Source organism: Humulus lupulus, chromosome X (assembly GCF_963169125.1).
Source record: "Humulus lupulus chromosome X, drHumLupu1.1, whole genome shotgun sequence".
NCBI lineage: Eukaryota > Viridiplantae > Streptophyta > Magnoliopsida > Rosales > Cannabaceae > Humulus > Humulus lupulus.
The window spans coordinates 122,773,849-122,796,176 of record NC_084802.1 but is presented as its reverse complement, the minus strand read 5'-3'; the positions used below and the strand labels follow the sequence as shown (position 1 = coordinate 122,796,176).

The following is a 22,328-nucleotide window of genomic DNA, read 5'->3' as shown; positions in this document are numbered from 1 at the left end:
TATCTTTCTTGGAGATATCCTTCCTTATAGGTGCGGGTCGCTTATAAGGAACATTAGAGTTGGTCGCCTGGTAGACCTGTGCTCTAATTTTGACAAGGGCCGTATAGTTGGTGAATCTCGGCTCATATCTATTGCCTTTGGGGCGTTTATTGTCAAACGTCGACAGCTCATTGCCCGCCCTTTTTCCACCATTTCTGCCATTTCCGTTCCCGTTGCCATTGGGTTTATCCGACCCGTTGGCGGCCTTGGTGGGATCTTCCTTCGGTGCCTTGTTCTTCGTAGGCGATTTCCCCTTGTTGGCAATCGTGTCCTCGAGCTTGATGTATCGATCAACTCAATCCAAAAGCTCATGGGTACTCTTTACCCCGTTCTTTCTTAGGCTATTCCAAAGGGGAGAATGGCGTCTGACCCCGGTAGTTAGGGCCATCATCTTTCCCTCGTCGCCCAGTGTTTTGGCTCCAGCTACTGCCCGCATGAAACTCTGGACATATTCCTTTAAGGGCTCTCCCTCTTTTCGGCGGATTTCCACTAGCTGGTTGGCCTCAGTGGGGTGTACACAACCCACATAGAATTGTCCGTAAAATTCCTTCACGAACATTTCCCAAGATACTATACTAGCAGGAGGGAACTTAAAGAACCACTCCTGGGCGGTGTCAGATAGTGTAGCGGGGAAGATCCTGCAGCGGGCATCGTCCGACACCTTCTGAATATCCATTTGTATCTAAATTTGTTAACATGAGATACTGGGTCTCCGTACCCATCAAATTTTGGTAGTACTGACACTTTGAATTTGCTGGGGGTTTCTACCACAACAATCCTTTGCACAAACGGAGTGCCTCTCCTCTAGTCGTACTCTATGTGGGATGTTCGACTCTCGACCAGCTGTTGTACTGCCTGGTTCAGAGCATCAATTTGTGCCTGAACGTGTCTGGGATTGCTGGGGCGACCGGTGCTGGAGGAACGTACTCATTGTGCCTCTCGCGACGGTCGCTAAGCACGTCCCTCAAATCATCATCCCTGCACCTCTGCTCGCTAACTCCTAGTCGATCACAGACGTTATTTTGTCAGGGCTGCCCCCCAGCGTTATGGCTCGCCAGCCTATTTTCTCTAGGTGGGGGATTTCTGTCTCCACCTATTTCCTCATTCTTCCGACCAACATTCCCTCTGCCAGAATCGGCTTCATTATAGTCATGGCCGTCTCTAAACTGTGGCCGGCTATGGCGCGATCGGCTGTTCACGCTGTTTCCTCCTCGGGCTAGCATCTCCCGAGCGTCAGGAGGAGGCCCGCGCTGGTCGTTGGGTCCCCGTATATTATTATGCCATGGGGGGCCCCTGATCGCAGAGCCTGACTCGTTGTGCCTTCTGTTGGCAGAAGGATGCTGCCCCCTGCTCAGTGGATTTGGCTCTTCGTCCCCTGTGCATCTAGGGTTGCGGGGTGGCTGCCCGATCCTATTCTGCCTCTGGCGCTGGGGATTGCCACTACCAACTTGAGATGGCGGCTGCTGTTCAGGATCCCGAATTGGGACATCATCCTGAGTCACAGGTGGCTGCTCCGGCCTTTGAGGGCTTGCTGGCTGGAGCGGAGGACTTGGATTGGGAGCCTGCTGAGGTGGCGCACTCGATGGTTGATCCGGTTGAGAGGTCGGAGCAGCCTGTCCTTGAGCCAATTGAATGGCTGCTTCAAGAGCGGCCGTGGCATCCCTCTGCCGACGGTCCATGTCCGCCTGCCACTCATTCAACTCCTGGCGCTAACGCTCAATCTCCCTTTGCTGCAACACCAAGGTTTCCGCAACATTCTCCTACTTGGCTTTCAGATTGGGCAACTCGTCCTGCAACACCCCCAGTGTTGTCCTCAGCATCTCCGAATCTAATTCCTCCTCTTCGAATTCCAAATGTGGTTCATTCTCAGCCACATTTGGAGGAGGAGATTGAGATGGTGCAGCGCCAGCAGTCTGTCCAGCTCTCTTGGATGTCTTCGCCATTTGATTTTCTTAAAGCTTCTTGATCAAACTCTCAACAAAAGCACCAGAATGTTGACCCTTGATTTGGCCAACGACACGGAGTCAGAATAATGAAAAAGAAATAAGAAAACAATCAATAATGGAATCAAATGGTAAGAAATGACACAAATGATTTATAGTGGTTCGGCCCCAACTATCTGATAACAACCTACGTCCACTTCGTGTTATTATTGATGTTGAATCCCAATGCCGTGATCAAAGAACTAGGGTTCTTGAGTTTCACAAGCCTTAGGAGAATTATAACTTTTCGGTGGATAAGAACACTTACGCTCTTTCTAAGAGTATTCAGAAAAAAGGTTAAAAAAAAGTCCCTTCCTTGAGCCCTCTCATGTATATTTATAGGCTCAATGGGGGTTATATGGGCCAATGAGCCTTGATTCTCCTTAATATAAGCGTACTAAGGCAATAAAAAGAATATAATAAATGTAGTTATTACAAGATTACATATCTTTAAAAGAAATAATTCGAAGCATGTGACCAGTCTGGTTGCATCTAATCGTGAGATCTGATGAAGCAATAAGGAGCTGGTCGATAGTCGAACAACACCTCTTCACTTTGATGCTGCCACGTGCCAACCGCGCGCAATAAATTCTTACCACGTCATCAAGAGCCATTTTTGGGTAAACACGTCTGTTTTTTATAATTATCAATCACTACCCTCTGTTTGCAAAAACTATATAGTTTGGTATGCTCCATGTGCTTAAATTTTTAGTATTCTCATATTTATTCATCATTTTAATGATTTATTTGATTTTCAATTGTTTTATTATTTTTAAATAATTTAAATATATTTTAAAAATTCATAAAATAAAATAAATGTTTAATTAAAATTTTTAAAAAAAATTAATAAACAAAATTATTTTTAAAATAAATTTCATTAATTAAAATATTAAAAAAATAATTAAAATCTTATTGATTAATTTTAAATAAACCTAAAATTTTAATTTAATTAACAAATCAATCCAACTTTGAAACAAAAAAAAAATATTGGTGAGAATGAGAGGGTGGGAAACTGAGATGGTGAGGGTGAGATTGAGTGAAATATGAGTTTATTTTTCATTAATTAAATTTAAATTAAAATTTATTTGAAGTTAATTAATAAGATTTTAATTATTTTTTTATTTTTTTAATTCCATTTTTTGTTTTTAATTAATTAAATTTATTTTTAAATTATTAATATTATTTTAAAGTTTTAATTAAACATTTATTTTATTTTATGAATTCTGAAATTATATTTAAATTATTTAAAAATAATAAAATAATTGAAAATAAAATAAATTACTAAAATAATGCTGCGATTGGGAACTAAAATGGTAAGGGTGAGATTGAGCGAAATATGAATTTTTTTTTTCATTAATTAAATTAAAATTATTTGAAAATTTTAATTAAAGATTTATTTTATTTTATGAATTTTGAAAATATATTTAAATTATTTAAAAATAATTAAAGATTAACTAAATCATTAAAATAAAGAGTAATATAAGAATATTAAAAATTTAAACATACAGAGAAAACCTAACTATGTAGTTTTTGTAAACAGAAGATACTCATAAATAAATATAAAAATTAAAAAATACTAAATTTGTATTTCGATAAAACGCAGAGTATTAAATGAATATTTACCTATTATTATATTACAAATACTAAAATAAATATGTTAAAAAATATTACATTTGGGCTGGGCATCAAAAATGAAAGTAGTCGAGATATTTGTGTTTCCAGTACACAAAAGTAATAATAATAATAATAATAATATGTGAACTATATTAATATTATGTTACATATCATTACTCATTTATATTATATTACTAAAATGATGTTAAATGTTAACAGCGTCATGTTAGAATGTAGAGTATAAGAAAAGGATTGACGTGGCACTTTATTAGTGGTACGACATGTAATAGAACAAGGAATTCCGAGAGAGGATCCCATTCCTACTATAACTATGAGGGAGCGTGTTTGAGGTTGGGGCTCAGTTGTCAAAACTGGGAATAACTAATCGATAGTCATGTTATATGTGTAAGCTTGCATGGACTCACCTGTAGTGACAATTCCCACATGTCATTTATTTCAAATATTAACATACACGTACCCACCGTACTTAGGCCAAGTGTCATTTTCTGCTCTATCTATTTGCTTTATGTTTGCACAGCTTTCATTGGTTATTTCCCACCGTCAATACTTCTCCCTTCTCCATAACCTCAACACCCCACTCTCATCCTACTTCTCCCCTTCTCCCATGTTTTCCTCTCTTTACATAACAAAGCTTTTAGAGTACCCTACTTTCCCTTTGTTACCAGAAAAGTTAGCTAATGTTCTTAGTTTTTAAAGAAAAATAAGAAGCTTTAGCTAGCCAGTACTCACCATGATCAAGACCCTCAATCCTTATGCTTCGACAGCTAAAACGGCTGAGATTATGTCAAGGTACAGGCCTATAGCTCCAAAGCCAGAGACACCATCGAGTCCCACAAGTGAAACGCCGCCACTGCCTACTACTACGACGACGCCGTCCAGTAATACTACATCACAAAAGATTAGGCAGTCCCCTTACCTGAGAAATCTTTGGCCACAATTGCAGGCTCGGCCCACCAGAACCAGGAAGAGAGGTCGAGCTGCTTTATCACCATCCACTACTCTTAAGCGCCAAAGGACTCACGCACTTGGGCAATCTCCAGCTCCTAGCCATGTGGCTTTCCCGGCAAACAACATCTTGCAAGGTTTTACTCATGGGCTTTCCCAGCTCTCCGCTCCACACCTCTTGGATCAGAAGCCCACTAACAGTTTGGTGACACTGCCTCTCCTCCCATGTCATCCTCCTTCGACCCCCGTTGTTTCAAAGCATGATTGGATAAAAGCTTTTGGTGAAGAGAATCCGGTTATAGACTTGAATACCATAGCTGAAGTTCCTGAAGAGAAAGATCTTTTGAAACAGCTGCAGAGGCTTCCAACCAGCCCCACCACCACCAATGTCATTGCACCACAACCCGTTAGACCGGTGGGGTCCATCATATGCGTGCGGTCGATAAGCGAGGATCTGGCCCAATCCTTGGTAGCTCAAGCTCCCAAGAATCCAGAGGAAGTTGAGGCGGAGGTCGAGTCTGAGGTCCTGCCAGTTGTGATATCAGACTCCAACAACAAAGTTAGGATGGCAAATTCTGCTTACAAGGAGTTAGTTGGTCAGCCCGAATGTTCCTGGCTCGATTCCATGGTGACCAGTACGGAGGGACGGCTCGGACTCGGAGGCGGGTCATGCAAGAGAATCGGCGGAGAGGTGGCGCTTCAGTTCTCCGACACAACTGTGCCGTTTTCTTCAAATGGGTTCTCCTGCTGGGTGAGGATAGAATGGGGAAGTGATGGGAATAAGAATTCAGTCAAAGCTTTCTGTGATGTAATCAGAATATCATGCGAGCCAAAGGACTACGTCTTCACTTGGAGGTTCCATATCCACACCAGAGAGGCATCTCAATCAAGTTGTAATGTTTGAACTATGTCATGTAAATATAATATAAATATATATAGTAGTAGTTTAGTTAGAAAAATGCAGCTTATCTACATTGTAATTGTACGTGTCAACATCGAATATATATATATAGTTTTATTAGCTGGTTTATAAATGCAAGTTTGAAATCTAGTCTTATAAATTATTAAGTTCTGCTCATACAATAATTTACCAAGGTCATTATAAGATGACTTAACATTATTAAGTTCTGTTCATACAATTATTTACTAAGGTCATTATAACATGACTAACAGTTATAGGACTGTAACATTATATTGATACCCAACTCTATGAATGAATATTTTTGCACCAAGAAAACATATAATCCGATTACTCGACACTCTTCATTGGTGGCCCCTTCCATTTGAAGTTGTCTGCATATGATTTAGGCTGCATAGAATTCCAAAGGTCAACATCAGAAAACAACAAAATAAAACTGAGAAATAATTGTAGATGACACCACACTCGTATTGTTGTAATGACACTACACTCGTCATGCTGCTGAAGTTTGCAAGCTTATTAGAGGTAGAATTTGACAGTGAAAATTTGGAGTCAAAAAGAAATTGTACCAAGTCATCGTACCACTTTGTCCTAGCTAAGTTGATTCTTGTCTCTAGCTTCAGATCGTGTCCATGTCATAGTATACTTGAATTTTTACATGAATGAAATATCAAAATAAATTCTGAGAACATGGTTACAAGTATTTATCAAAATAAATACTTGAATGAAATATCAAGTCATTTGTACATTTTCGTTTCGTTGAAGTTGTTAATTGTACTGAGAGAAAGGAAACATGAAAAGTGCATACCTTTAAAAGAGGGGTATGACGCTTTTTGACCTGCTTCAATGTTAATTATCAGTTATGTGAAACGACAACAAACTAGCTTTTGTATTGAACAATAAAGATAAATAATTATGTGTAACAAGGTCGAGCACATTATGACAGAGTACCAAGTTGAAGGACAAGGAGCAGTTCATACCACGTATTGCCAACCATATTTCTCAGCAAAGGCCTTGGCAGCTTCTTCAGTGTCAAAAGTTAGACCCGCTTCACCCACATTGGCATATGGATCGCCGGTGGAGGTCCAACCCATCAATGGATTTTCCCACCTGAAAATTTCTCAGTCACAGAAACTAATGCTAAGCCATAACTAATATTAATAAAGAACAAAATGGCTGTTGGCCATATAAATCTAATTACTTATTTACTTATCCACTGTCGAATAATACAATTACCATAAAACTTTAATAACATACAGATACAATATCAAATCTCATATTATTCATATTCCAATAATATGAATAATAACCCAATAATATGAATAACATGAGTTTTGATGGTGTATCACATACCCACATTCTTTTCATCACAACTTAAATGAATAGCTCACTCATTTTTGTTTTATTTCTTATGTCATACCATATGATCCTACGCACCAAACTAATATAAATAATGGCAAACCACAGAACATTAAGATTTGCTTTATCAAGACTAAGGCTGTTGCTGTTGATCGGTCTCCTAGTCATGGCTACATTAGTCTAATTACACATCTAATATGGTCCATGTTATATTTTAGGCATAAAATTTAATCATCAGTTTTTGTTAAAGATTATATTATTTCAATGGGAAAACAAAAGGTATAGAGGATGATTAATATATTTTGATAATACAACTCAAAGTATAACAATACAAATAAATATATAAGATAGAAGCAAAAAAATAAAAAAAGTAGAAAAAAAAATAAGAATAATAATAGATAAAATCTAACACTCATGCAATCAAAGTGTAGAATAGTGAGAATCTCCAACTTGAATAAGGTACAAAACCTTTGTCCAAAAACTTGTTTCCCCCTATTTTTTAAGCACTAAAGGATCTCTCACGAAAATAACTCTATGGAGTTATCAAGTCTCTATGATATATTTTTCAGCCAACTGCTTTGTGCATAAAAAATGTGATAGGCCTCCAGTGACGTTTGTATATGCTAGGAGGAATAGGAAGGGTAAGGATGGGGTGTCAGCACAGGATAATTAGGCAGAGGGTATATTGGTTGTTATGTGAGTTAGTTGCTTGTGTGGGAGGGTACATGGTAAATGAGTAGGACAGAGTATATAAGCTCTGTAGTGGGTCAGTGTAGGGGTATGAAGAATTTGGTGAAGTGTAACCCATTTGGGGGGAGAGGCTAGGCTCATGAAATCCTAGTGTTCAATACAAATCTTGATTTTCTTCTATTTTTGCTCTACTATGCTATTCTTTGTTGTGTACTGGGTTCTGTTTGGCAGGTTTGGTTTATCAAAGTGGTATCAGAGCTTTATCCACAATGGGACCGAAGCCACAAATTCAGATGGAGATGTGGGATGAGAAATTAGAGGCAGTTCGGTCAGAGTTGCAGAAAGGGATGTCGGACATCCGATCAGAATTCCAACAACTGCCCAAAGAGGTAGAGTCACTGAAGTTGGAAGTCCAGAGGTTGTCGGCCATGGAGAAGAAGATGGATTACCTAGTAACTCATCTGGCGACCTTACTGCAAGCTTCGAGGAAGGTGACCAATGAGGGTACCGCAGCTAGTGCCACATCGAAGGGCGGTTGATGGTGAATTTTCATAGAATGTGATTTCAAGATCTCCGGTCGTGCATTCGAATCCGTCCCAGGCCCCAGCTTCCGAGCAACGTCGGCCACCGGCTGCCGTTCAACCAGATTCGTACTATGCAGCCCCGACATACGGTCAGGACTACCATCCTCCCCGGATGGAGCTACCCCTGTTTTCCGGTGACAACCCAGGCGGATGGATATATAGGGCAGAGAGGTATTTCTTGTTGACCAAGATACCCGAGCCAATGATGTTGGAGACGACCATCGTCGGCTTAGACGGAGACGCCCTTACGTGGTTTCAGTGGGAGAATCAGAGAAGGTCGATTACATCGTGGGCAACATTGAAGCAATTGTTGATTTTTACAGTTCCGCGCAGCTCCGATTGGGTCGATTTCCGAAGAGTTCATGTTGGTTAGTCAAACAACCACAGTAAAGGATTATCGCTTGAGGTGGGAGGCTCTAGCTTCGCGAGTTCCCGACATGCCGGAGCATATCTTGGAAGGTAGCTTCGTGAAAGGATTGAAGGAAGATATCAAAGGGGCCCTACACATACTCCAGCCCACAGGCCTAGCCCAAATTATAGAGACGACCCAAAGAATTAAAGAGGGCCATCATTTATTCACAACGGGCTAGGCACCAAAACTGGGTTCTACTCTACCAGTTTTTAGCCCAATTGCTCCTCCTCGAGCAGTGGTGAACCCTTTCTTTGCCAAGCCGATTCCTCCTTCTCCAGCTTCGGTCACCCAGGCAACGATGACCCCGTCTTCCAGCTCGAATAAAGCGAGTAGGCCACTAGCTTTCAAACGCTTGTCGAAGGCTGAGTACCAAGACAAAAAAACTAGAGGAGTATGCTTTAAATGCGACAAAAAGCTCCACCGTGGGCACGAGTGTGAGCAGAAATTCTTACAAGTCATGCTAACCATGGACAAAGAAGACACCCCATCTTTGGCGGACTCACCACCTTTGACACCCGATTCCGAGGAGGCAATGGGCATGGAGGAGACTCTCGCAACACTCTCGTTAAACTCGTTGGTCGGTATTTCTTCAGCTCACACTATGAAGTTGGCTGGGCAGATTGGACAGCAACCAGTTATGATGTTGATCGATAGCGGAGCTACACATAATTTCATTTCTATGGATGTGGTTACAGCAACGAGTATCCCTATTACTCCTACGACTTTTTATGGAATTCTATTGGGTACAAGTGGGAAAGTAAGGACAGAAGGGATTTGTGCTCAGGTGGAATTGGATTTAGGAGCCTTGCGGGTAGTCACTGATTTTTTGCCCCTGGAACTAGGGGGAGCCGATGTAATTCTGGGTATTAAATGGTTGGAGACTTTAGGAAATATGCAAGTAAATTGGAGGACTATGGTGATGAAATTTGAGATGGCAGGTGTATGGGTGACTTTACAGGGCGACCCAAGCCTTTGTAAATCCCCATTATCCCTGAAGGCAATGATACACACAGTGGAACAGGAGGGTGTGGGGTTTTGGGTGCACTTGGCCAACCTCCAGGCCGAGGAAGCAGAGGATGCGGGCACTATTCCGGCAGTAGTCGCGGATGTGTTGCACAAGTTTGATTCAGTATTTTCTATACTGTCGGGGTTACCACCAAGCCGAATCCGAGAGCACACCATCAACCTACAAGAGGGAGCGGGCCCAATCTCAGTGCATCCTAATCCATATGCCCAAGTTCAAAAGGATGAGATAGAAAAATTAGTGGTGGAAATGTTGCACGCAGGGATCATTCGGCCTAGCTCTAGCCCTTTTTCTAGCCCGGTGTTATTGGTTAGGAAGAAGGATGGTAGTTGGAGATTTTGTGTGGATTATAGGGCACTCAATAGGGAGACCGTGGCGGATAAGTTCCCTATTCCAGTAATAGATGAATTATTGGATGAGCTACATGGTGCTCAACTGTTTTCCAAGCTGGATTTGAAGTCAGGATATCACCAAATTCGGGTGAATGCAAGGGATGTCGAAAAAACAACCTTCTGAACACATGAGGGCCATTATGAGTTTCTGCTCATGCCTTTTGGCCTCACCAACGCACCAGTCACGTTCCAAGGGTTGATAAATGAAGTATTTAGAGAATTCTTCAGGAAGTTTGGTGGTATACTTTGATGATATTCTAATCTATAGCCAATCGTTGGAGCAACATGTGCATCATTTGAGACTTGTGTTAGAAAAATTTCAGCAACACCGGTTATATGCTAATAGAAGAAAATGTTTGTTTGCACAACACGGATTGAGTATCTCGGTCATGTGATTTCAGCCCAAGGAGTGGCAGCAGACCCAATTAAGTTAGAGGCAATGGTTAAGTGGCCTACCCCAAAGTCGATCAAGGAGCTGAGAGGGTTTTTGGGGTTGACAGGTTATTACAAAAAGCTTGTTAGGGGATATGGGCATATAGCTAGACCACTCACCGACCAACTCAAGAAAGATGCATTTAGTTGGAATTCGGAGGTGCGGGACGCATTTGACAGGCTGAAGAAGGCGATGTGTACAGTGCCGGTGTTAGCTCTCCCTGACTTTTTATCCCAATTTGTGCTCGAGGCAGACGCATCAGGATCGAGTTTGGGGGCTGTTCTAATGCAAGGGTAGCGACTAATTGCCTACTTTAGCCAAGCACTATCACCTCGAGCAAGGTTGAAGTCGATTTACGAGCGGGAGTTGATGGCGATAGTGTTGGCAATTCATAAATGGCGACCATATTTGTTGGGGAAGAAGTTTTTGGTAAGGACGGATCAACGAAGCTTAAAATATTTGTTGGAGCAGCGACTAATGGCCACAGAACATCAGAAATGGTTAACTAAAATATTGGGGTACGACTTCGAAAAACAATATAGGCCGGGACTAGAAAACAAGGCAGCAGACGCATTATCTCGTGTGCATGAGGAAATGTCCTTGGCTGTTATCTCAGCCCCGAATTTGCTATCAATTCCGGACTTACAAGCACATATTGCTTCAGATCCAACTTTGTCTAGGGTAGTTAAAGAACTAGAAAAAGGGCATGATTGTGGGGGTTATTCCATGGTGCAAGGGTGCCTAAAATTCAAGGGTCGATTAGTGTTGCCAGCCACCTCATCCTTTATTCCAATACTGTTGCAGGAATACCACGGCAGTACTTTGGGAGGACATTCAGGCGTCTTTAGGACTCTTCAGAGGTTGGCAGCCGATCTATATTGGCCAGGAATGAGGAAAGATGTGCAGAAATTCGTCGCTGAGTGAAGTATATGCCAACGGAACAAATATGCAGCTCAATCTCCAACGGGGTTATTACGACCCCTACCGATACCGGAACAGATTTGGGAGGATATCTCAATGGATTTCATTGAGGGGTTGCCGCTATCACATGGATTTGACTCTATACTGGTTGTGGTTGACAGGCCGAGTAAATATGGACACTTTGTACCTTTGAGACACCCATTCACAGCGGTGACAGTGGCTGCCACCTTCATCCGTGAAGTTGTCAAATTACATGGAGTACCGCGATCCATAGTATTCGATCAGGACAAATTTTCTCAGCCTATTTTGGAAAGAACTTTTTCGTTTGCAAGGCACGTCATTGAAGCACAGTACAGCATACCACCCGCAGTTGGATGGCCAAACGGAAGTAGTGAACCGCTGTTTGGAAACATACTTGCGATGCTTTGTAAGTGTGAAGCCTAACCAATTGGCGAAGTGGCTGCCATGGGCCGAGTATTGATATAATACCACATATCACTCGTTAGCGGGAACGACTCCATTCAGAGCTGTCTACCATCGAGATCCTCCACCACTGCTGCGTTTTGAACATAATAGCACCATCGTCTCAGCTGTACAGCAGAATTTGAAGGCAAGGGACGAAATTTTGGGTTTGCTGAAGCAAAACTTATAGCGAGCTCAACCGAGAATGAAGAAGAATCAAGCGGATAGAAAGAGGAGGGAGGTTCAGTACAACGTGGGAGACCTGGTTTATATTAAACTTCGGCCTTATCGTCAGAGGACAGTAGCCAAACGAATTAATGAGAAGCTAGCACCCAGGTTTTTTGGTCCTTTTCCTATAATAGCTAGAGTGGGAATGGTTGCATATAAACTTCAGCTACCATTAGGGACAACAATCCATCCCGTTTTTCATGTCTCTATGCTGAAACCAGCACTTGGGCCACAGCAGCGAACGTCGGAGCTACCACCTTGGCTAACAGCGAAGTTAGAATGGCTATTAGAACCCAGAAAGTGTTGGATATTCGGCCAGGTACACACAAGACAACTCCACAAGCACTCATCAAATGGGCCAACCTACTAGAGTTCGAGGCCACTTGGGAAGATTTTAGTGTTATACAAGAGCAATTTCCAGACTTTCACCTTGAGGACAAGGTGCGACTTTTGGCGGGCAGTATTGATAGGCCTCCAGTGACGTTTGTATATGCTAGGAGGAATAGGAAGGGTAAGGATGGGGTGTCAGCACAGGATAATTAGGCAGAGAGTATATTGGTTGTTATGTGAGTTAGTTGCTTGTGTGGGAGGGTACACGGTAAATGAGTAGGGCAGAGTATATAAGCTCTGTAGTGGGTTAGTGTAGGGGTGTTAAAAATTTGGTGAAGTGTAACCCATTTGGGGGGAGAGGCTAGGCTCTCGAAATCCTAGTGTTCAATACAAATCTTGATTTTCTTCCATTTTTGCTCTACTAGGCTATTCTTTATTGTGTACTGGGTTCTATTTGACAGGTTTGGTCTATCAAATTTGTAAAATTATGTAAATATCTTGTATTTATTTGGTATCAATTCTTTAAGGAAACCGAATTATTTTATTTCCTAATATATTGTATATTCCTGATTTTTAGGAAATTACCTAGGTAAATTGTATAGCTTAGCTTATAGTTTTCTGATGTAATCTGCCTATTAATAGGCAATTCTCTTTGATGAATAAAATATCAATTATTCAAAAATCTTCATGGTATTAGAGCTGTTCTGACAGATGGAGTGTCATCTTGTAGGATATAGAGCCCAAAACACATCTTAGCACTGTCAATCATCTTCCCCGAATCCAATTCCTGAAACACAAATTTGTTTTCTTTAAATAATCAGTCTATTTCAAATAAAGATAGTGATATTATGTTGTGGTACTATCGTCTTGGTCATCCGAATTTTCTATATTTGTCAAAAATGTTTCCCTCCTTATTTATTAATAAAAATCCAAACTCTTTTTGTTGTGAAATCTGTCAATTTGCGAAACACACTCGAAATACCTATTCTAGAATACCATATAAATCTTCCAAACCTTTTTCATTGATCCATAGTGATGTGTGGGGTCCCTCACGTGTAAACAATATAACTGGACAAAAATGGTTTGTATCTTTTATCGATGATCATACTAGATTAACTTGGGTGTTTCTCATAAAATCAAAATCAGAAGTGAAATTTTTAAAAAATTTCATTCTATGATTCAAACTCAGTTTCTTACTAAAATTCAAATCCTCAAGACCGACAATGCCAAAGATTTCTTCAATTCTATTCTCGGTCCTTACCTCACACAACAAGGTATTCTACACTTAAGCTCTTGTGTTGATACTCCTCAACAAAATGGGGTTGCTGAATGGAAAAATAGACATCTCTTAGAAGTTGCTCGCTCTCTCATGTTTTCTACTCAAGTTCCCAAATATTTCTGGGGAGAAGCGGTTCTTACAGCCACCTATTTAATCAACTGAATGCCATCCCGAGTACTCAACTTTCAAACTCCATGTCACACAGTTTTGCAATCATTCCCTCATACGAAATTCATTAGTCTTCTTAATCCTAAGATCTTTGGCTGCACAGCCTTTGTTCATCTTCATTCTCAAAATCGTAGTAAGCTAGACCCTAAATCTATCAAATGTATTTTTCTTGGTTATTTCTCTCATCAAAAGAGTTATAAATGTTATTCGCCTATAACTCGGAAAATGTATAACACTATGGATGTCACATTTTTTGAAAATCATGCTTACTACAAATCTGAGATTCAGGGGGAGAATGCAGGTGAATCTCATCTTTGGGACACTATTCCGAGCATTAATAATACTTCATCTCCGAGTATTCACCATGAGGATTCTTCCAACTCTCAAGTCATAGAACATCAAGTTTCATCTTCCCCTAAATCCTTAGGTTCCTAAATCATTGAAAACTCTCCAGGTCCATCCATGGCTCTTGCACCTTGTCAAGAACCAGAAATTCGTGTCTATACGAAAAGAAAAAAATCTGGTAAAGATATAGAGCACACAACACATCAGGAGGACCACCATGCATCGAAACCGGATCCTCATTCTCCAAAAACTCATTCAGGTTTAAGTAATTCTAACCATGATAATGTTGTTCAAATAAATGATGATTTAGATTTGCCGATTGCATTGAGAAAGGGAGTTCGTGCATGTACAGAACATCCTATTGGCAATTTTGTATCTTACAAAACATTATCACCATCCTATTAGGCGTTTGTCTCTGTTATTGATAATATACAGATTCCTCACACAATTCAAGAGGCTCTGACTGATTCTCGATGGAAAGAGGCTGTGGAAAATGAGATTAGTGCTTTGGTGAAAAACAGTACTTGGACAATCACAAGTCTACCACCTGGGAAGAGATCCGTGGGTTGCAAGTGGGTCTTTAACGTTAAACACAAAGCAGATGGGAGCATTGAGAGGTTTAAAGCTCGCCTTGTTGCTAAAGGCTTCACTCAGTCCGACGGAATCGATTATCAAGAAACGTTTGCGCCTATTGCCAAGCTTAACACTGTACGTGTACTGTTATCCCTTGCTGCAAATAAAGATTGGCCCCTACACCAACTTGATGTGAAAAATGCATTCCTGAACGGTGACCTTGAAGAAGAAGTTTATATGGACATTCCGCCGGGCTTCGAGAACTCTTCCAATCAGGACAAAGTGTGCAAACTCAAGAAATCTTTGTATGGTCTTAAACAATCTCCACGAGCATGGTTTGGCAGATTCACTAAAGCAATCATTCAGAATGAGTATCCTCAATGTCAAGCAGATCACACTTTGTTTGTTAGATTCTCGTCAGATAAAAAGATAGCTATCCTAATTGTCTATGTGGATGACATAATACTTACAGGTGACTACAAGGAGGAGATGGAGAGATTGAAAGATTTCTTATCTAAGGAATTCGAGATTAAAGATCTTGGGTATCTTAGATATTTTCTTGGCATGGAAATTGCTCGATCAAGACATGGCATATTTGTTTCTCAGCATAAGTACGTTCTAGACTTACTGAAGGAAACAGGAATGCTTGGATGCAAACCTACCTCAACCCCAATGGACTCCAACAAGAAAGTGGGTTCAGGAAAAAACATGACTAGTAGACGGGGGGAGATATCAAAGGTTAGTTGGACGCCTGATCTACCTATCTCATACTAGACCTGACATTGGTTTTTCAATTAGTGTTGTCAGTCAATACACGAACAATCCTACTGAAGAACACATGGAAGATGTTACTAGAATCTTAAGATACCTCAAGATGAATCCTGGGAAAGGTCTTCTATTCAAGAAAAGTGATAGCAGAGAGATCAAAGTCTACACTGATGCAGACTGGGCAGGAAACGTAACAAACAGGAGGAGTACTTCAGGATATTGTTATTATGTTTGGGGTAATCTAGTGACTTAGAAAAGTAAGAAACAATCAGTGGTTTCCAAAAGTTCAGCTGAAGCAGAATTTAGAGCTCTTGCTCTAGGTGTTTGTGAAGGGATTTGGCTAAAAAGATTATTGAGTGAACTAAGACTATTTGCACGCGAGTCCATAAAAATGCTTTGCGATAATGAAGCTGCTATTAGTATTGCTAAAAATCCTGTTCATCATGACAGGACAAAACATATTGAGATAGATCGACACTTCATCATTGAGAAGATTGAGAGTGCCACAGTTCAAACTATCTATACTCCATCAAGACTTCAAACAGCCGATGTTCTTACCAAAGCCCCTTGAGGGAGAGTGTAGAATTATGTAAATATCTTGTATTTATTTGGTATCAATTCTTTAAGGAAACCGAATTACTTTATTTCCTAATATATTGTATATTCCTCATTTTTAGGAGATTAGTTGACCTAGGTTAATTGTATAGCTTAGCCTATAGTTTTCTGATGTAATCTGCCTATTAATAGGCAATTCTCTTTGATGAATAAAATATCAATTATTCAAAAATCTACAAAATTGATGTCTTATAAGTGAGCATTATACTTCTATTTATAGAATTTGAGATATTCTTTGAATTTCAAATTCTACCAACCCCATGGATGTTAACAATGTTTAATTAGATGTTTATAAACTATTTGAGAGTTACTTAGTATGTTAGAGCCATTCAAATAGGAAAAAATTGAAAAGTGATTTTGACTATCGGTCTCACTGGCAGCGGCCAGGAGTATCAGTGGCCGCTGCCAGGGATAATTAGTGGCCGCAACCACAGGCAATTTTCAGCATTCAAATTTTTAGTTTTTCCAAAATGTCTCGAATCTTTTCCCACATCTCCAACAGCCATATTTCATAATGACTTTGTGAAATACAAATTCAAATGTGTAACATACAAACTACACATTATTGGCTAATATTATATTTAGGAATTATAAATTTGTGACTTTAAAATGTCTCATTTAGGTACACAGGACAATTAGGCAGAGAGTATATTGGTTGTTATGTGAGTTAGTTGCTTGTGTGGGAGGGTACACTCTAAATGAGTAGGACAGAGTGTATAAGCTTTGTAGTGGGTTAGTGTAGGGGTGTTAAGAATTTGGTGAAGTGTAACCCATTTGGGGGGAGAGGCTAGGCTCTCGAAATCCTAGTGTTCAATACAAATCTTGATTTTCTTCCATTTTTGCTCTACTGTGCTATTCTTTATTGTGTACTGGGTTCTATTTGGCAGGTTTGGTCTATCAAAATGATGCCTTATAAGTGAGTATTATGCTTCTATTTATAGAGTTTGAGATATTCTTTGAATTTCAAAATCTACCAACCCCATGGATGTTAACAATGTTTAATTAGATGTTTATGTAATTAAAATGAAAATTTGAGAGTTACTTAGTATGTTAAAGCTATTCAAGTAGGAAAAAATTGAAAAGTGATTTTGACTATCAATCTCACTGGCAGCGGCCAAGAGTATCAGTGGCCACTGCCACAATTAGTGGCTGTAACCACAGGTGATTTTCAGTATTCAAATTTTCAGTTTTTCCAAAATGTCTTGAATCTTTTCCCGCATCTCCAACAATCATATTTCATAATAACTTTGTGAAATACAAATTCAAATATATAACATACAAACTACACATTATTGACTAATATTATATTTAGGAATTACAAATTTGTAACTTTAAAATATGTCATTTAGGTACACATATGTATATAGGTTTGAAACAATAGGTACACATATGTATATAGGTTTGAAACATATTTTGTACGTTATATTATTTAAAATAATATAACTTATAAAATTTAGGCAAAATAATTATCTATATCTATATAGATGGCATTCAATCATACTTGTGCGTGGACAGAAAATTAATTTTCCATTTCCCAACTTTTCCAGAACCTTTTGTGTAGCTGTACGGGCAGGTGAGTAAATTATAACCTGGCAATTGTCACATATCGAATTATATGTACTCCACCATCGAAATACATAAATCAATCGATTACAATACTGTATACTAAAAGCCAAAAAAGATTAATGAAAATCGATTCCATAAATAAAAGTAATAAAGACATAAATTTCATAACGGTAAAGTTATACCCTTCTTCGAAGATGTTCTTCAGGGATTCCAGAAATCACAGCGATCTCACCGGGCTTCAAAACGACTAAGGCATCGGAGGAGAGCCATCTCTTCCACGATCGATGAACTCCAGCTCCGTTGATCAGGATGCTTCGCCGAACGGTGTTCGCCATTGTTTTTTTTTCCCAGCTTCTTCAAGTTTCGGTTCTTTTTAATTTCAATTTTTGGCTTTTTTTTTTTCTCTTTTCCTTTTCCAATTATGAGTTTTGACGCTCCGCAGCACTTCCAGAAGATTCGTAAAGTTTTTCCAATCCTTCGTGCCCTTTGTGTCCCCACGTCATAAGTCTAGTCTGGAATATAAATACCAAATTCGTACGCCATTTTGACTTGTCCCTACCTTATTTTGCTTCAATTACAATTTATTCCCGTGTATATTTAAAACCATCTCCAACCATTTGGCCAAATTATTTGGTGTTGATTTGTATTCTTTTTTTTTCAAACACAACAATAGAAGTTATCCTACAAATATATTCTTTATTATTATATTATTTTATTAAAATCATCACAATTATTATATACAATTAATTATTTTAATAAAAACAAAACTATTAATTAATTACATGACAATAATTCTATAGATTATTAAAACTTGATAAATTAAAATATCATATTACACATGCTAAAATAAATATTACATTACTAGAGGAAAAACATTACGGTAAATTAAATCTAAAACATAACACACATTTGAAAAGATTAATGAATTTATAATAATTCTCCAAGTTAGTATATTCGTCACACGGGTGTTCACTTAATGCATTTCAAAGTTCAATGTGAGTTTGATTATCCTTGATTTTTCTATGTCTAGCAAGGAATTCTTAAAATCGAGCATTATCATCGCTCACCATCTCAACTTCTGGACTTGGCACTTCGACTCGCTCTTCAATTAATGCATTAACATCATGTTCATCTTCTATTACCATATTATGCATAATAATACACGAAATTATTATATCATGTAATATTTTTTTATTCCAAAGGCGTGCTGGTTCTACCACAATTGTAAATCTAGATTGCAATATCTGAAATGCATGTTCTACATCTTTTCTACATGCTTCTTGTTTCATTGCAAAAAAATTCTTTTTTGGAGTGCATGGAACTTGAATACTTTGAACAAGAGCCAACTATTTTGGATATAAATCATCGGCTAAATAATAACCTATATTATACTTTTTTTCCTTTAACCACATAATTAGTGGGTGGAGCTTTACCTTCAGCAAGATTAGCAAAAAGATGGGATGCTTCCAGCACATTAATATCATTATTAGATCTCGGTAGACAAAAATATGCATGTCATATCCAAAGAACATAGTCAGCTACAACTTCAAGAATAATAGTTGGGGATCCATTACGACCGACATATTGTCCTCCCCAAGCCATTGGGTAATTTTTCTATTTCCAATGCATACAATCTAAACTACCCATTATTCCAAGAAAACCTCAACATTCACCAATGTGGAGTAGTCTTGCAACATCATTAGCGTTAGGTGGTTGGATATAGCGGGCTCCAAACACCTCGACAACAGGACGACAAAATCACTTCAAACTTTCTAAAGCAGTAGATTCTCCTATTTTGGTGTATTCATCAATAGCATCTGCCGCTACACCGTATGCCAACATTTGAAATACATCTGTTACTTTTTGCAAACTCAATAGCCCAAGTATATCGATTCCATCCTTTCGCTGGACGAAGTAATTGTCATGGCCTTGTATAGCATAAAAAATACGAAGGAATAAAGCACGACCCATTCGAAATCTTCGGCGAAACATTGACTCGTTAAACCGAGGATTCTCTGCAAAATATTCGTTGAAGAGGTTACGATCAACATTTTTCCGGTCACGGTTGATAACTATATGACCAGGAATTGAGCCCCGACGTGAGCCTTGGTTGTTTTGGTGTTGAGCAAAGAAGAAATTGTTGTTAGTGGTAATTTGACCTACCACTTGCGTTTCTATATCATTATAATAGTCATCATCCGAAGAAGAAGAAGACGATGACAAATAAGATGAACTACCAAGATAAGAATTCATCTTTTATCAAAGTTAAACTGTATATATTTTTTGGTCTACCTGATATTCATGTATGATATCCATGTTTTATATTGTAAATATCCTTACCTTATTTGACTTTTTTCAAATTCTGAAGATAAGAAATCTAAGAAACTAATCTATGTTGCTGGATTAATTTGAGCACAATCTCTACCATTGCATTGTGTTGTCAAATCAGATCTTATCTTTACTTTTTCAAATTCTGAAGATAAGAAATCTGAGAAATTAATCTATGTCGTTGGACTAATTCGACCACGATCTCTACCATTGCATTGTGTTGTCAAATTAGATCTTATCTTTACTTTTTCAAATTCTGAAGATAAGAAATATGAGAAATTAATCTATGTCACTGGATTAATTTGATCACGATCTCTACCATTGCATTGTGTTGTCAAATCAGATCTTATCTTTACTTTTTAAAAAATTTGACGATAAGAAATATGAGAAATTAATCTATGTCGCTGTATCAATTTGAGCACGTTCTCTACCGTTGCATTGTGTTGTCAAATCAGGTCTTATCTTTACTTTTTCAAAATCTGAAGATAAGAAATATGAGAAATTAATCTATGCTGCTGGATCAATTTGAGCACAATCTCTACCATTGATTTGTGTTGTCAAATCAGATCTTATATTTACTTTTTCAATATCTGAAGATAAGAAATATGAGAAATTAATCTATGTCGCTGGATCAATTTGAGCACAATCTCTACAATTGCATTGTGTTGTCAAATCTAGTATTATCTTTACTTTTTCAAATTCTGAAGATAAGAAATATGAGAAATTAATCTATGCCGCTATATTAATTTGATCACGATCTCATTTGTTGTATTGTGTTGTCAAATCAGATCTTATCTTTACTTTTTCAAAATCTGAAGATAAAAAATCTGATCTTATGTTGCTTTTACATCATTATATAATTGCATACTACTCATTCAAGTTAATCACACATCTTCAACATATTTTTGAAACAACTATGTTTTCTTCCAAAATGCCTTCAATTCGCACTACTTCATACTCACTTGCGGAAGATATGCACTTGTGTCATATCTATATTGACATTTCTCAAGATCCAATCATAGGAAGAAACCAATTAGGAATTTTTTTTTGGGAAAGAGTTGAATCAGAGTACCACAAGTCTTCGATATCTAGTAATCAACCTCGACCGAGAAGATCTTTGCAAAGTTGAATGTCGACCATTCTTTCTGCTGTTGCGAAATTAAGGGGATGTGTTAACCAAATTGAAAACAAAAACCCAAGTGGTGCTTCACAGGAAGATATTGTGAGTGTATATTATTATAGTTTACTTATTGTTACTAACTTATTTTCAAATTTTATTGACATCATTCTCTTATTTATATTTTAACAGTTAAATCAAGCAAAAATGTTGTTAGCCCATGATCCAAAATACATCTGAGGCTTTAAATTTGATCATGTGTGGGCCATCCTTAAAGATATTGAGAAATTTACAAATGACAATACCAATGCACCAACTAGATTGCAGCAAGAAGATCGTAATTTTACTTCGTCCAAATCATCTTCTCACTCACCGACATCGGCATCCTCTAGTATGAGTTCATTTGATCTTAATATGAATGATGAGGAAATAACTACTAATTCAATTGAAAGACCTTTGGGTGTGAAAAAAGCAAAAGCAAACACAACTAATAGGTGATGAACAATTTAAAAAACTAATGGAACAAAGTCAAAAACTTGTTCAAGTTATTGAAAAGGGTAACACGGATAGAAATGAACATCATAGAAGAAAGGCTGATGATACAATTTTATTTACGGATTTGGATTCTATATCTGATCTAGAGTTTTGTCACTACATTCAAAATGAAAAAGAAGAATTTACAGAGAAAGAGCACAAACATCCGAACATGGTGAACAAGAAGAATGATTTCAATATCAGGGATCTCAATATTGAGCATCTCAGTATCAAGGAGAAAGAGCTCAAGATGAAAACCAACCATCTCATGATCAAGGGCAAAGATCTGAAAATGCCCCACAACAAGATTATAGTCAATATTATGATTATCTCAGTGGAACTGAAAATAATTTTACAAATTATTAAATTATTGTCTTAGTTTATCTCACTTCTTTCAGATTTATGTTATTGCTTTCGGTTTGATGTTTGGTGGGTTTGATTTTAACTTTTAATGTATGTTTAAGTTTCTAATGTTTTATTGTAATGTTTTAAGTTTGATTTTAAGTTTGTAATAATATTTTATTGTATTTTGTTAGATGTTTCTTCAATTAATTTTACTATTAATTACAGTTTAACATTTTTAATAAAATATTCATTCATTTTAACTGGGATTTAAACCCTGACCCATTAATCACACTTAGATGCACGTTTATGGCCTGATGACCCGATTAGCAGGTGTT

General features: G+C 38.2%; 3 protein-coding genes and 1 pseudogene across 3 annotated transcripts; 2 read left to right on the top strand and 2 right to left on the bottom strand.

Moving 5' to 3' along the window:
- The first annotated feature begins 4,386 nt into the window (after positions 1-4,386).
- Positions 4,387-5,615, top strand: LOC133804237 (uncharacterized). The gene has a single exon (XM_062242392.1). The coding sequence runs from the start codon at positions 4,387-4,389 to the stop codon at positions 5,503-5,505; it is 1,119 nt and encodes a 372-aa protein (XP_062098376.1). The 3' UTR covers positions 5,506-5,615.
- Positions 5,616-5,635: 20 nt separating this feature from the next.
- Positions 5,636-18,219, bottom strand: LOC133804239 (NADH dehydrogenase [ubiquinone] iron-sulfur protein 4, mitochondrial-like; annotated as a pseudogene).
- A 1,208-nt stretch (positions 18,220-19,427) lies between these two features.
- Positions 19,428-19,922, bottom strand: LOC133806216 (uncharacterized). The gene has a single exon (XM_062244342.1). It carries the CDS (start codon positions 19,920-19,922, stop codon positions 19,428-19,430), a length of 495 nt encoding a protein of 164 aa, XP_062100326.1.
- Positions 19,923-21,631: 1,709 nt separating this feature from the next.
- LOC133806215 (uncharacterized) lies at positions 21,632-22,100 on the top strand. The gene is made up of 2 exons (XM_062244340.1): positions 21,632-21,961; positions 22,047-22,100. The coding sequence occupies exons 1-2, from the start codon at positions 21,632-21,634 to the stop codon at positions 22,098-22,100; spliced, it is 384 nt and encodes a 127-aa protein (XP_062100324.1).
- The last annotated feature ends 228 nt before the right edge of the window (positions 22,101-22,328 follow it).